The sequence below is a fragment of the Copadichromis virginalis genome, linkage group LG23 (assembly GCF_057382275.1).
Source record: "Copadichromis virginalis isolate Kocher_CV1m ecotype Utaka linkage group LG23, C_Virginalis_male_GT1.1, whole genome shotgun sequence".
NCBI lineage: Eukaryota > Metazoa > Chordata > Actinopteri > Cichliformes > Cichlidae > Copadichromis > Copadichromis virginalis.
This window is the reverse complement of record NC_140639.1, coordinates 6,786,119-6,801,765: the sequence shown is the minus strand read 5'-3', so window position 1 is coordinate 6,801,765 and position 15,647 is coordinate 6,786,119. Positions and strand designations below refer to the sequence as shown.

Sequence of the window (15,647 nt, the reverse complement as noted above, 5' to 3'; positions counted from 1 at the left end):
TATGTTGAGTTACTAGTTTATTTTATAAGTTGAGTTCCACTTGAAAGCCATTGACTTTAGGTCCTGGATTTTCAGAATTCAGTTCTGCAAGGTTTGTTCAGTCCCGCGCTGACATTAGAACCCCTTATTGTCTTTGTCAGGATGTGTATTTTGTGAAAAAGAAAGTCCACCTTCTTCCCGTTTAGGTATGAGAACAAAGTAAATTTAAAAAAATCACCTGGTTAATAGCAGGTTGTAAAATTAGGCAAATACAACCTCACATGAAAAACAACACATTACATACAGCAGTGACTCATAAGTTATTTAACAAACATTAAGCTAAAATGCAGAAGCAGTTTGGAAAATTTCAAACATCTTTAGTGTTTCCAAATGAATTAAGAAGGTAAAGCTGGTGATCAAATGCACTTAGATGATCATCAGCAAGTATGACTATTTCTTAAAAAAAAAAAAAAAAAAAAAAAAAGCAGTTGTAGTACTTGTAAAGCATGAAATTATAATTTTGATGCTTTTATAATATTAGGTAGTGTCATTCATTGAAAAGAAAATTAGTTGCCATAATCTTGAGTTCCACATGTTTACTCCTGACTAAATTTACTAATATGAATCCAGAATTACTTACTGAGGAATATTCTCCAGCATATTCTGTGATTTATCTACAGCATTGCAACCTTGGATGAAGAGGTTGATTTAAAGATAGTATTAGTCTTTCTTGCTGATAGTGGATCCTGCTCTGTACAAACTCAGGGCCCTGTTACACAGGGCTTACTCATCTGAATCAGAGTCTGAAGACAATGAACAGACAAGGAGGCTCTTTGTCTTTGCTGGCTCCTTTGTGGTGAAATCTTTACACTGTTCCTGCAGGTCGGCCTCAAGGCTGGTCCAAACCTCTTCTCGCGAGAGAGGGTGAGATGTCGGCTGATCACCTGTGCTGACCCTAAACCGAGCAGTCAAAAGAAGAGGAAAAAGACGAAGATTGTTTAATATTATAACAACACCAAGCACTGGTACTGTGGATGTTTGTTTGTGATCACTGACTGGCGTTACTGTACTACAAAGTCATTATTTAACTTTTTAAAAATAAATTGTGATATTTGGATTTACACATACATATTTAATCTAGAAAACTATTTTAGTGAGTTCCAGTTGAAAGCCACTGTCTTCCACTAATTTCCCTATTTGTAAGTCCTGGATTTGCAGGTCTCAGTTATATTATGTACAATGTGAAAGCTACAATGCACAGTTTCAGAGTTTCATTTGTTCTTAAATCTAGTTTAGAAAGCTCTAGACAATGTTGAAGAAAGGCATCTAGCAGATAGTGGTGCTATATGTTTGACATCGCCAAAATAGATTTTGAGACAAGATGGGCACCTTAAAATATCTGTTAAACTACAACATTTTTTATTCATATACATCTGAAAAATTAGATTTTTTAAGACCATTTTGTATACCAGTCTAGTAATTCATTAAAAACTGTAATGTAAAGTGTAATAAATATATTTGCTTTACCAAATTACTTTGTTATTTGCTTCATACTAACAAGCTGTGCACATCACATGAGCTATTTTGCTAGCTTCAATTCTTTAATAGCTTAATTCAGTATGCTAATCTTTTGTCAGAAACCAAAATTAAGATATTGTGGTGGACCACTAGAGGGCTCCACTCATAACCAGTGTTGAGGAAGTGTGTTGCTGTGTTTTGTGGCGCGATGTGTTCAGTTGAAGTTGGGAGAGGAATAAAGAAGAAAGATACAGATACAGAAAGGGTGCTCTTCATAGAGGACTCACGCTCTGGGAGACGTTTTCTCGTGGACTCCGGCTCCCAGAAGAGCCTCCTTCCCCTGACCGTTGCCGACAGGCTAGCAGCAAACTGCGGGCTGCAGCTCATTGCAGCTAATGGCTCTCCCATCACAACGTTTGGGAAAAGGTTGGTGACTGTTTGTTTTCATGGCCAGGATTTCCAGTGGAACTTTGTTGTTGCCGCTAGCTCTGTACCTATCTTAGGTGCTGATTTTCTGTGTGCTCATGGACTGCTTGTCGATGTTGCTAACAGACGTTTAATTGATGATCTCTCATTTTCTTCGCTACCCTGTTTTACTCGTGCAGCCGAGCCCCTGATTCGGGCTAATGTAGTGACCACCAGTAATGCTTTTCAGCGTTTGCTTTTAGAGTTTCCATCGCTCTCTGTCCCTAATTTCTCTAGCATGGTAACGAAGCACGGGGTTGAGCATTATATTCCCACGGTCGGGCCCCCGGTATACACGTGCGCACGCCGCCTCAACCCCGCAAAACTGTCCGTCGCTCGGGAAGAGTTTGCAGCCATGGAGCGCCTTGGCATTGTACAGTGCTCGAACAGTGCATGGGCCTCTCCGCTTCACATGGTGCCCAAATCGGACGGTCGGTGGCGGCCATGCGGAGATTTCCGCCGTTGAAATAATGCCACGGAGAATGACAGTTACCCCATCCCCCACATTCAGGATTTTTCCGCCAATCTCGCCGGGACCTCGACCGTGCGCGCCTAAGACGTTATCCCCTTCGGCTTGTTCGAGTTTTTGCGCATGCCGTTTGGCCTGAAAGGTGCCGCCCAGACCTTTCAGTGGCTGATGGACTCCGTTTTGTGTGGGCTGCCGTTCGTTTTTGTTTACCTGGACGATATTTTGGTGGCCAGCTGCTCGGCGAGCCAGCACGAGTCCCATCTGCGCCAGGTTTTCCAGTGTTTGGCAGCGCACGGCCTGATCATCAACCCTTCCAAGTGCCAGTTTGGGTTGCCTGTTCTGGATTTCCTCCGGCACCGCTGAGGGTGTGGTTCCGTTGCTTGACAGAGTCCAGGCCGTTTCAGTTTTCCAAAGCTTTAAATGACATTCTTCCTTCCTGCATCATTAAGGATGCTCTGACTACTATTGGACCCTGTATCTCAATTTTAATGAACGCTTCATTGTCATCAGGCTGTGTTCCGACTGCCTTCAAACACGCAGTCGTGCAACCTGATATTAATAAAAGCAACTCTGACGGCAACGCTCTTTCAAATTACAGGCCAATTTGTAAACTTAACTTCATGTCTAAGATTTTTAGAAAATATAGTTATCCAGCAACTACAGTCCTTCCTAGAGACGGTGTCAGTGACAAATTTCGATCTGGATTCAAACCTTGTCATAATACCGAGACAGCTTTATTGAGAGTTTTTAACCATTGATTCAGGGCACCCTGTGGCTCAAGTTTTATTAGATCTAACTTCTGCCTTCGATATGGTTGACCATAATATTCTCCTAATAAGGCTGGTGTCACGGACTGCCGGGGCAGACCGTGTGGAGTGAGTAGAGGACCCAAGAGCAGACAGAGGCGAGGGCACAAAACTGGACTTAACAGCAAAGTAACTGAGGGAAAACCTGAACATAGACTGGGAAACTATGACTCTACTGAGATTTAGACTATGACTAAACAATATACAAACTATGACTTACTATGGCTGGGAAACTCTGACAAGGGGTAGGGGAGATAACACTGACACTGAACACAGCAAGACTGAGGACTAAATACACACATGAGGTGATCAGAGGAAGTGGAGACACATGAGGACACAGCTGACACACATAACCTAATGACAGGACAGGGGACGTGAAACTAAATGCAATGAACAAAAAACAGAGGACTCTTTCAAAATAAAACAGGAAACATGATGAGACAGACCAAACAACATGGGCTTGACAACATGAGACGTGGAACGCAAAGGGCAAATGAGACTAAGATCCAGGGGAAGGGGAAATGAGGAGCTCCAATAAACAGAACTAAGGCTGAACAACTTAGGGGTTTAAGAGAGGTGGATGAGCTTAACCCAAACAATAAATGACAAAACACAAAGACTCAAGTTCTAACTAATGCAAAAACAAGAACTTAACATATCCCCATACTAAAAACAGAAATACACAATATATAATGAACTCAAAATGCTGGGTCACAGACCCACCCATGACAGCTGGAAGATGTAGTTGGCCTTAAAGGCAAAGTTCTTTTATGGTTTAAATCGTATCTAGCAGACAGATCCTTCTCTGTCACCATGGGGAAATACTCTTCCTCTTCTGCCCCGGTTAACTGTGGTGTGCCTCAGGGATCCGTATTAAGCCCTACGCTGTTCTCCTTGTACATGCTGCCCTTGGGACTCATCTTTAAAAAACATAACATATTCTACCACTGCTATGCGGTTGATATCCAAAGCTACCTTCCTCTAAACTTGGATGCCCCATCTCCTCTCTTGCCTTTGTTTGACTGTCTGCGAGAGGTTTAAAATTGGCTATCCCAGAATTATCTTGTCTTAAATGAAAGCAAAACAGAAATGATTATTTTTGATAGCCACATTCCCCAGGGCCAGCTAACCAATACACTGGGGTCTTTCACCAGCCACCTCTCTCCTTCTGCCAGAAATCTTTGAGTACTCCTGGATAGTTCTTTTAAATTAGAGAAGAAATCCACTGTGGTAAAAACTAGCTTTTAACAATCATGGCAAATTTTCAAAGCTAAGCCCTATTTACCACATAAAGAACTCAAAAAACTCATCCATGCCTTAATCACTTGCAGATTGGACTGTTGCAACACTCTTTACCTGGGCCTCCAACTCTCCCTCCTTCAGCGCCTGCAATCAGTCCAAAATGCGGCAGCTGGCCTCTTAACCAGCTCTAGAAGACATGAGCACATCACCCCCATACTCCCTAACTTGCACTGGCTTCCTGTCAAATATCACACTGATTTCAAAATCCTTCTGCTCACTTTTAAAATTCTAAAAAACTTGGCCCCTAGCTACCTAACTGATCCCCTTGATCTGTACAACCCAAAGAGAGCACTAAGATCCTCCAGCCAACTGCTTCTAATGCAACTAAGGCCTCGTTTAAAAACCAGAGGTGACCGTGCTTTTGCCATTGGCACCCCTAGACTCTGGAATAATCTTCCAGTTGATATCTGTACATCGGAATCAATTCAATCATTCAAATCACGCTTAAAAACACACCTGTTCAACTTAGCTTTTGAAGCATATAAGTTCTACTTTCATTCTGCCTGCACTACACCATGTAATGTAATTTTAATTGTAACTGTACTATTTGTTAATTGTTCTACCCGCTTGGCGGTTTTATTGTGAAGCACTTTGATGTACACTAGTCTTTTAAATGTGCTATAGAAGGGGATGGATGGCAAGGGAAGTGTACAAAAATGGAAAACAGTTTCAGACAGTAGATGCCCTTCGTGTGGCCATCACCACTTGGAGAAATGTTCCCACTAATCTCATGGAAGCACTAGCGTCAAGCATTCCGCAATGAATTTTTGAAGTGATCAACAATAATAGTGGAACTATTCATTACTGAGTTCATGTTTGAAACTTTAATTTCTGTTTTAGAGGAGTTTATGGGGTTTTTTGAGGTGCGGTCCTAAACTTTTGATCAGCTGTAAAACAGTCTGTTTCTGTTGTTTTCAATAAATTACACGCTCCAAAAATGTTTTGTCTCATTCCCATTTCTTTTTGTTGCATGTTGAAGCTCTACTTGGAACCTTCTTAGGATCCAATCATGCAAAATTTGAGTTTTTGCCATTTTTCAAGTGGACTTAAACTTATTTTTCAAGTGGACTTTTGATCGGGACTGTATAAATCTTTACTACCATTTCAACTTGGTTGTCAGCACCGGAATAATCACTGCCAAGAGTAGAAATAACACTTGATTTTGTGTGGTTCATTCATTTGTCTAATATATTTTTGATTAATTTGTTGGTGATTGTAGAAGAGGTCTATCAATACAAGAAAACTTGTATGATTTCAGTCAGTATTTAAATAAATTCAATAGGACAAATTTTTTTAATGGAGTTTACTGGGGTTATAGTGACTTTATTCATTTATATAAAAAAATAACATTTTGCCACTGAACTTGGACTTAGAGAAAATACTTTCACACTGGCATTGAGGAGACAGAGGTGCAGCAAGCATGTGTAGGCCTTGCTTATAGATAAAAATAAGCAGAGTTTTATCCACACATCAAACATTTTTGTGAATTTAAAAACAAAGGATAATATCTGAAGTCCTTTGTGTTAAGAAAAACTCAAGTGTTTCACAATAAAACAAGAAATAAAAGCATGGCAACAATTAGGATTGTAACATGCATATAGTGTCTCAATATGTAAAATTTTCATTAAATCTTTGGTGGTCCCATAAAGCTTGTAGAGTTTCAGTTTATTCATCGTTGTGTTTGCCCGACATGACATCAGCGAGGCGCTGCCTGCATCCTGAACTCCTCAGGGGAATTGTTGAAACCCATCACACCCTCCAAGCTCGGCATTTTTCCAGGAACAGGTCTGAAGGTGAAGCGTTGGAGCAGAGATGCAAAGAAAAGGAAGAGCTCCATTTTGGCCAGGGGCTCACCGATACACACACGTTTACCTGTGGGAAACAGAAGTTTTTATCCTGCTAACCCTTGATATCAAATGTACTCTTAATGGAAACCTAATTACACGCCATAAAATTACCTGCTAAAAATGGCAAGAAAGCATCTCTTTTTTGAAATTTGCCCTCTGAGTCCAAGAAATGTTCAGGATTGAAGACATCTGGAGTCTCCCACTCATTCTTATCAAACAGCACAGATGAAAGTATTGTAGTAATAGCTGTGCCCTGAAATAGAGTTATTAGATGTTGTTATTAGCTATTTATAAATAATTGACACACTTATGAATTGAATTTCTGGCTCAGTCTGGTAAATAATCCCTTACCTTAGGAATGAAGTATCCTCCCAGTGTAGAATCTTTACTGGCCATTTTTGGTAATCCCAGTGGAACAATATTTCCAACCCTCTGGGTCTCGTGGATAACAGCATCAGTGTAGGGCAGTTTGGGCCTATCGGTCAAGGTGGGCAGGCGAGACTGTCCGACTACTCTGTCTATCTCTGCCTGCACTTTCTCTGAAAGGGGAAACAGTAACAACTAAAAGTCATCACAATATGCCATATTATTAACTGAAGTAAAAGTGGTCCCAAATATTAAAAACAAATGTCAGCAGCAGGTTTGCTATAACAACAATTACCGATGCAGTATTTATATTTAATTGGTGTTGTGTGAAAATGAGGCTCTGAACCAACGATGTCTAATTTTTTGGGGGGGGGGGGAAATGCCTCGATGCCCCTCCGGTCTACACCTCCTTCATTTTCATCTTTGGAGACTACACAAGGAGAGTAGTTGGGAAATTGAAGGGGGATTGATTAATAAGGGACTAACCCTGTATTTCTGGGTAGTTGATCATAAATACTAGAGCCCAGCGTAGAGTGGTCGAAGATGTCTCTGTCCCAGCCTCAATCAGGTCAAGGGTACAAGCCAGAAGTGTTTCAGTATTAAAGCCAGCATGAGGATCCTCTTTTTTCTAATGTAACAGAAAAATACAGACATTATCCACAGTACTGGGCTCATTTAGGTAATTTACATTATTACCAGTTAATCTCATGATCATAAGGATTGTGTTTTTTGATTAATGGATTCATTTGGGTGGCTGAAGTCTCAGAATTTTTTAAAGACTTCTTTTGAATGCCAATAGGGATCTGCTAGTGGCCAGCAATGACATGAACATGATGAATTGTTATGGTTTACATGAACATATGCCCCCATGGCTATTGTTGCTTTTTTTGTTTTTGTTTTTTTAATAAAGTGAACATAACAGGATTCATTTTTGTGTTACCTTCTCCATCTCTGACAGATATGCATCAATGAAATCACGAGGGTCATCTGGGTTCCACTCTTCCTGGTGCTTTTCAATTTCTCTGTTCAAGAAAGTCATGATCTCCCTGTAGTTGGCATGGACAGTCTGGTGAGGTCCTGGCAGGTACTTCATCAAGCCAGGAAAGGCATCATACAGCTGGTGAGGATGATAAACTCTTAGTAAAAGACCAACAAGAATATCATAAGCGATCATCACATTGTAGTTTAAACAACGAGCACCTGTGCCTGAGCTGAACCAGCAAGCAGAAGGGCATCATTGTCCAGCTCCAGAATTCTGCGAAAGCTGGGGTCACTGTATTCAAAGCGATGTCCGAAGACCACAGAGGAGATGATGTTACCCACTGCATTTGTCATGATGTAGTGGGGGTTGAATGGTCTACCTGTGAAGACGTCAAATTCTACTCAAATCAACAGAAATCCTGCTACAAAAATGATTTCAGTGCAGAGCAATCCCTTCAGTCATGTGAATTCCTGCAGCCTACTTGCCTTGCTCCTCCTTGAAAGCTTCACAAAGAAAGTTGCACTCCACTTCAATGCACTTCTCCAGTGACTTTTGGCCTTCTCCAAAGTAACGCAGGTGAGTGTTGGCAAACTTCCTCTGCTTCTTCCACAGGTAACCGTTGCTCATAGATATCCCTTGGAGAATATTATATTAAGTTAATAATAAGGAAGCCTTTGCACGGATGTACATTTTGTAGGGGACTGAGTACAATGTGAGCCAAAACAAAATGAAGTTATCATTAAGGACTATGTGACAGGCAAGGCAAGACCCAGTTGCAAGACTCGGAGACAAAAGGGTAAACTAAAAGAGGCAGCTTTATTGCTGTAGCTTATACACTTGAAAATACAAAAAACTCAGGTGAGAAATAAAACTAGAAACTTAAGGAACTGATGAATTAGGAAACTAATGACATGGAATTCCAGAAGACAGCTAGAGAAGCCGACACCACAGAGAACAGAGGGAGACGCAGACAGTATGCACGCAGGAGGAGATTGGGGTAGAGTGGACACACCTGAAGAACACAGCTGAACAGAATCTGAAGATATGAAAGACTGGTGAGTAAAGGGAACAAAACACAGAGAGATGAACATGGAAAGATTAAGGGAGAAAACAAACAGAGAGGACTAAAGAAAGTATTAACTGGACACAAACAGAACAAACGTGAAGAAACCAGAATTGAAGAACTATAGTATAACTAATAAACCCATCCGCACAGGAAACTAACATACTCAGGAACTAGTTCATAATTATCTTATTATGAAATAATAAATAGGTCCAAAATGAAACTCAAAAACTGGGTCCAAGACCCAGGACTGTAACAGCACTAAAAAATAATTTCATTATATTTTTACATTTGATATGCTTTTTCAGGGTTTGTTTTGAGAATTGGGCCATACAGAGACGTGATATAATGAGGATGTACAGGTATTGATCATTTCTAGTTTGATGACAATCTAATACAGTTTAAGACTTGGGGAAGGAGGTTGGTACAGCAAAAAATATAGGCAATAGCACATGTTTACATGCACGTGTTTTAACTACTCACCTAAGCCCTTTAATATAACATGGAAAAGAGGGATGATTGGTCGATTAACAAAGTTGTCCAGCTGGTTGACAATAGCCTCTTTGACCATTTTATATCCTGCAACAAACACCATCCTCTCACTGCCCCTCCTCAAACTGAACACGGGGCCGTACTTCTGAGCCAGCTGCATTTAGAAATAAATCAAGAGAAATGTTTCACAGTTGGCATTCCTTTAGAAGTAAAGACTTTTTGTCAGATTAAAAACCCTTCAAGTGGTAGACAATAACATAAACACAGTATTGAAAAGAATCTGAGCTGGAGTTACTAATAACTCCCTGAAACTTTTAAATGTTTTTAAAGTTGAAGTCCTGCTATTATCTGTTGTTTTTCCATGTGCGCATTATATTGGCCAGTGTACTACGTGTACACTAAATTGCACTGTAAGGATCTTCTCCTCCTCACCTCATGCATTGTTTTGTAGTCTACTCCAGTGAAGATATTTCCTAGCAGAGGCACAGCCCAGGGTCCTGGTGGAAAGTTGCGAGGCCTCCGGTTTCGTATTACATCACTTAAAATTAACAATACAAAACTGAGAAAAAACCAACTAGTAAAATTCATACAATCGAAGAAAGCTTGAAAAATCATGGTTGAAGTATCAGAAATCTCTCTGCAGAGGGATTTCTGATACTTCAACCATGATTTTGTATCAACCATGATACATCCTAATTTTCAGTCAGTTGCTATAATGCATGCACATTATTTTTTCAAGGTTGTCTAACCATTATTATGTATTATGTAAGAAAACTTTATTGTTTTATATAGCACTTTTCACAGAAAAAACTCAAAGTGCTTCACAGTAAAAGACAAGAAATAAAAGTACAACAACAGTTAGCACTGTGACATGCACATTGTGTCTTACTATGTGAAATGTTCGTAAAATGTTTTACAGAGTATATTTTCTGTGTTTCTAGTATGCTTTTTCTGTATGCTGTGATTTGGTGATCCCATAAAGCTTGTGGAGTTTCAGTTTATTCATCTTTGTGTTTGCATGGCATGACCTCAGCGAGGCACTGCCAGCATCCTGAACTCCTCGGGAGAGTAGGTGAAGCCCATCACACCCTCCAAGCTCGGCATTTCTCCAGGAACAGGAGTCAAAGTGAAGCGTTGGAGCAGAGATGCAAAGAAAAGGAAGAGCTGCATTTTGGCCAGGGGCTCACCGATACACACACGTTTACCTGTGGGAAACAGAAGTATTTATCCTGCTGTTCATTTTGCTATCAAATGTACTCTTAATGGAAACCTAATTACACGCTATAAAATTACCTGCTGAAAATGGCAAGAAGGCATCTCTTCTTCGAAATTTGCCCTCTGAGTCCAGGAAATGTTCAGGATTGAAGACATCTGGAGTCTCCCACTCATTCTTATCAAACAGCACAGATGAAAGTATTGTAGTAATAGCTGTGCCCTGAAACAGTGTTATCAGATGTTGTTATTAGCTATTTATAAATAATTGAAAGACATATGAAATGAATGTTAATTTCTGGCTCAGTCTGGTAAATAATCCCTTACTTTAGGAATGAAGTATCCTCCCAGTGTAGAATCTTTACTGGCCATTTTTGGGAATCCCAATGGAACAATATTTCCAAACCTTTGGGTCTCGTGGATAACAGCATCAGTGTAGGGTAGGTTGGGTCTGTCGGCCAAGGTGGGCAGGCGAGACTGTCCGACCACTCTGTCTATCTCTGCCTGGACTTTTTCTGAAAGGGGAAACAGTAACGACTAAAACAGACAACTTAATAACCATCATAGTCAGACTGGCCTAAAATCTATATTCTTCAGGCTGTTCTCATTTTTCTTGTTTGTGCCTGCCCATCTGTCCCCCCTCATCCTGCTTGTGACCTAAAATCTCATGACAATACACCAATGGTTTACAATTCTTAAAATGCATTTGACAGACAGAAAAAAGGGAGTTCTCTCCTTTGGAGTTACAGTCAAGGATGCAAAGGCGTATCCATTATGAAAGTGGCCCACCTAGAATTTAACCCACAAATTCTTCTTGGAGGAGGAAACCATCCTTTATTTGCTTTCAGCTGTTTAAGATTCTCAAGCTTTTTGACCTTCACTTTTTCTTCATGCGATGTTAAAGGAGAGTTGAAAGCAGGGATTGAAGATATGCAATCTGGGATGTGAGAAAGGGGGATAGAGTAATAAGTTACCAACCCTGTATTTCTGGGTAGTTCATCATAAATACTAGAGCCCAGCGTAGAGTGGTGGAAGCTGTCTCTGTCCCAGCCTCAATCAGATCAAGGGTACAAACCAGAAGCGTTTCAATATTAAAGCCAGCACGAGGATCCTCTTTTTTCTAATGTAACAGAAAAATACAGACATTATCCACAGTACTCGGTTCATTTAGGCAATTTACTTTATTACTAGTTAATCTCATGATCATAAGGATTGTGTTTTTTGATTAACTGATTCATTTGGGTGGCTGAAGTCTCAGAAACTTTTGAAGGACTTCTTTTGAATCTAAACACAGTTCTGGCACATTACAAATGTGACCTATTAGTGGCCGGTATAGACAATTGTCATGGTTTACATGAACACATGCTTATTGTTTCAATTAATTTTTTAAAATCTAACAGAATAGTATTCATATGCTTCACTAGAAATGTTTTTGTGTTACCTTCTCCATCTCTGACAGATATGCATCAATGAAATCACGAGGGTCATCTGGGTTCCACTCTTCCTGGTGCTTTTCAATTTCTCTGTTTAAGAAAGCCACAATCTCCCTGTAGTTGGCATGGACAGTCTGGTGAGGTCCTGGCAGGTACTTCATCAAGCCAGGAAAGGCATCATACAGCTGGTGAGGATGATAAACTCTTAGTAAAAGACCAACAACAACATCGCAAATGATCATCACATGGTAGTTTAAACAACGAGTACCTGCGTCTGAGCTGAACCAGCAAGCACAACGGCATCATTGTCCAGCTCCAGAATTTTGCGAAAGCTGGGGTCACTGTATTCAAAGCGATGTCCGAAGACCACAGAGGAGATGATGTTACCCACTGCATTTGTTACGATGTAGTGGGGGTTGAATGGTCTACCTGTGAAGATGTCAAATTCTACTCAAGTCAAGAGAAATCCTGCTACAAAAATGATTTCAGTGCAGAGCAATCCCTTCAGTCATGTGAATTCCTGCAGCCTACTTGCCTTGCTCCTCCTTGAAAGCTTCACAAAGGAAACTGCACTCCACTTCAATGCACTTCTCCAGTGACTTTTGGCCTTCTCCAAAGTAACGCAGGTGAGTGTTGGCAAACTTCCTCTGCTTCTTCCACAGGTAACCGTTGCTCAGCGCTATACCTATTAGAATATTATATTAAGTTAATAACAAGGAAGTCTCTGCATTAATGTACATCTTGTAGGGCACAGGGTAAAATGTTTTTGGACTGTGAGAGGAAACATGGGAGCTAATAAAGCCCATGCAGATACAGGGAGAACATGCACACTTCACAAAGAAAATCATCAACTACCAAATTCACTGCAGTGAATCAACCCAAGGCGTTCTTGCTGTGTGTAATGTGTCTAATGGAGAACACATTAAAATATGTACCTAAAGTTTCTAGAAAGTAGGTAAAATTTGACTTACTAGTTGCATTTCACCACAGGACTTCTCATTTAATGCTATGCCAATGATATATTGGTGCTTGTCATTTCCAAAAGGCAAAAATTTAATACAGTTTAAGACTTGGGGAAGGAGGTTGGTACACCCAAAAATATATGTGATAGCACATGCTTTCGTGCACGTGTTTTAACTACTCACCAATGCCCTTGAATATAACATGGAAAAGAGGGACAATTGGTCGATCAACAAAGTTGTCCAGGTGGCTGACAAGAGCCTCTTTGACCATTTTATATCCTGCAACAAACACCATCCTCTCACTGCCCCTCCTCAAACTGAACACGGGGCCGTACTTCTGAGCCAGCTGCATTTAGAAATAAATCAAGAGAAATGTTTCACAGTTGGTATTCCTTTAGAAGACCTGAACTCTTCCACGGCATACATTTTTAATTTCTCTTTGATATTTGGGCTGAATGGGACCAGATGAATGTAAAAACAAAGAATTACCAGATTTTTTTTTTTTTTACCTGATTTTTGTTTCTAAGAAAAATGAGAGCCACATATAAGGATATTTGTTTAAAATTTCGATAGAACAGTAGCAGTATAATGTCCTTGTAAGTGGATCTCAGGCCCTTGGAGAGCAAAATTGAGTATTTTGGTCTAAATAACCCAAAATGTGAAGTCCACATATATGGATGCCAGGTCCTAGGAGGTTAAAGTTGAAGTCTTGTTATTATCTGTTGTTATTCATCGTGCACATTATATTTGCCAGCCTACTGTATGTAAACCAAGTTGCACTGTAAGGATCTTCTCCTCCTCACCTCATGCATTGTTTTGTAGTCTACTCCAGTGAAGACATTTCCTAGCAGAGGCACAGCCCAGGGTCCTGGTGGAAAGTTGCGAGGCCTCCGGTTTCGTATTACATCACTTAAAATTAACAATACAAAACTGAGCAAAAACCAACTAGTAAAATTCATACAATCGAAGAAAGCTTGAAAAATCATGGTTGAAGTATCAGAAATCCCTCTGCAGGAGAAGCAGTGCGATCCAGCAAAGAGTGCTGTGGTATGTGTGGTGTTATCATCAGGCTGCAGAGTGCTCAGGAAAAGCGGCCCCAAACATGTTGCATAACACAAATAGACTCTTGGGAACTGTCAGAAGCTGGAATTTGAACTGTTTCAGCTGAGTGATGACTGTGAGCTTGTGTGTTAAACATAGATGCGTAAAAGATATATTATTAGTTTTTTTTTTGGTTGCACAATAACTTATTTTGTGGTGTATTTTCAAAATGCTTCACACTTGAAAAATGTCAGTATTACACAGTTTACAATTATGAAGTGAAAGGTAATGCGGGGGTGGCCATCTGGTAAGATAAACAATTCAGGCAGGAAGTAGTAATGAGGAAAGAGACAAAACTCTTCCAAAGTTCATTCAGGAACAGCTCAACTAACAGCTCAAAGAATACAAAAGCTCTGCTTCAGTGAGTACTGAGACTGAAAACCCAGCAGTGCTCGATGGGGAGTCAACATATGGAGGAAACAGATTAGATGATCCATTAAAGGCTCGGTAATTCTCATATGTTGTATTTGTTCTCCTCCACCCTGCAAATCCATGCACACAGTGTCACATTGTTTACTGTGTCTCCAGAGAGTTCAGGACAAAAATGCTCGGGCAGACATTCTCCGTCTGACTGTGCTCTCTACTTAAAACACTACTCTCTAGTTACACAATCAACAAGTGATGGTGTAAGTTACATAAAACTGTGCATTTGTGCGCATGCGTGTAATTTGAAGCGCTGATGTGAGGAAACTCTTTCTGGATGTGGACAGTAAAAAGCAAACTTCCTTATTCTGATGAGATTAGTCGGATGTGGCACTTCAGTAATGCGATGCTAGAATAGATATCTTTGCTTTACTTTAGTAGTTGCCTGATAAACTATTCCCTTGATTGTATTAAAATGTTGCAAATAAGAGAACTCAGTGTTATTGACTCTAATCATTCAGGTAAATAAATCCTAAAAGCTTGATTCTGTTCATCTGGACGTAATGGGAGAAACGTTTCGTCACTCATTCAAGTGATTTCTTAAGTCTCCGCTGACTGCAGGTTTCCCCAACATTATAAACAGTACATTTGCACAATGACTGAAACTAGCACCACTGAATGAATGGGCTGAACAGAGAACAGAATCAACCTTTTGGGTATTACTGACTTTAAACTCAATCCCCCTGTTATTTTTTTCACATTAAAACCATAATAAATTAAAATTGATCTGCATTTACTAAGTCTATGCATTTGATATGTTTTCTAAGTTCTATTGCAGGGGTGTCAAACTCAATTGCACATGGGGCCAAAACTCAAGGCACACTTTAGGTTGCAGGCTAAACAATATAAACATTTATTGAACACACTAAAACAATGTTTTTTAAACATAAATATGAATAAAAACAGAAAGGAATATTATTCCAGATTAAATAAACTTAAAAAAAACAACAACTTTAACTTTAAATATTTTGCTCTTCATAAAAATATATCCTGTCAAAATTGTGCAAGTTAGAAATATGAACATGCAGCCAAAAACCCCAGAAAAAATAAATGAAAGCATACACAAGGTTGGAGCCGCATGTCGACAGAGCTGGGCATTGCCTCAGGAATGGAACTAATAAACTGTGTGGGCCATTCAGTGTTGTACTTTCCCTTGAGGGTATCATTACACTGCAGCTCCATCTGAATCTGCACAGGTGCAGTTCAGCATCACACATGCCATGTCCA

The 15,647-nt window shown here is 40.0% G+C and overlaps 2 protein-coding genes and 1 long non-coding RNA gene across 3 annotated transcripts; 1 reads left to right on the top strand and 2 right to left on the bottom strand.

Annotated features, from left to right (window-relative positions):
• Positions 1 to 1,861: 1,861 nt before the first annotated feature.
• On the top strand, positions 1,862 to 8,150 carry LOC146680143 (uncharacterized). Its single transcript, XR_014917923.1, has 2 exons — positions 1,862 to 1,923; positions 7,711 to 8,150. It is a non-coding gene; the product is annotated as an uncharacterized LOC146680143 (long non-coding RNA).
• LOC146680142 (cytochrome P450 2J2-like) lies at positions 5,826 to 9,973 on the bottom strand. Its single transcript, XM_085448325.1, has 9 exons — positions 9,722 to 9,973; positions 9,281 to 9,443; positions 8,216 to 8,369; positions 7,953 to 8,109; positions 7,693 to 7,869; positions 7,239 to 7,380; positions 6,738 to 6,925; positions 6,498 to 6,639; positions 5,826 to 6,411 (listed from the first exon to the last, which is right to left on the bottom strand). The coding sequence occupies exons 1-9, from the start codon at positions 9,971 to 9,973 to the stop codon at positions 6,236 to 6,238; spliced, it is 1,551 nt and encodes a 516-aa protein (XP_085304451.1). The 3' UTR covers positions 5,826 to 6,235.
• Positions 9,974 to 10,316: 343 nt separating this feature from the next.
• On the bottom strand, positions 10,317 to 13,996 carry LOC146680141 (cytochrome P450 2J2-like). The gene is made up of 9 exons (XM_085448324.1): positions 13,700 to 13,996; positions 13,080 to 13,242; positions 12,466 to 12,619; positions 12,203 to 12,359; positions 11,943 to 12,119; positions 11,480 to 11,621; positions 10,829 to 11,016; positions 10,583 to 10,724; positions 10,317 to 10,494 (listed from the first exon to the last, which is right to left on the bottom strand). The coding sequence occupies exons 1-9, from the start codon at positions 13,880 to 13,882 to the stop codon at positions 10,319 to 10,321; spliced, it is 1,482 nt and encodes a 493-aa protein (XP_085304450.1). The 5' UTR covers positions 13,883 to 13,996; the 3' UTR covers positions 10,317 to 10,318.
• Between the last annotated feature and the right edge of the window lie 1,651 nt (positions 13,997 to 15,647).

Excerpts from the sequence above, each read along its gene's own strand:
- LOC146680141 (XM_085448324.1), bottom strand. The coding sequence starts at position 13,882 with ATGATTTTTCAAGCTTTCTTCGATTGTATGAATTTTACTAGTTGGTTT. Across the intron at positions 13,243-13,699 it reads ACTACAAAACAATGCATGAG|CTGGCTCAGAAGTACGGCCC; the intron begins GTGAGGAGGAGA and ends TTCTAAATGCAG. Across the intron at positions 10,495-10,582 it reads CTTCTTGCCATTTTCAGCAG|GTAAACGTGTGTGTATCGGT; the intron begins GTAATTTTATAG and ends TGTTTCCCACAG.
- LOC146680142 (XM_085448325.1), bottom strand. The coding sequence starts at position 9,973 with ATGGTTGATACAAAATCATGGTTGAAGTATCAGAAATCCCTCTGCAGA. Across the intron at positions 7,870-7,952 it reads CTGGTTCAGCTCAGGCACAG|CTGTATGATGCCTTTCCTGG; the intron begins GTGCTCGTTGTT and ends CATCCTCACCAG. Across the intron at positions 6,412-6,497 it reads TTTCTTGCCATTTTTAGCAG|GTAAACGTGTGTGTATCGGT; the intron begins GTAATTTTATGG and ends TGTTTCCCACAG.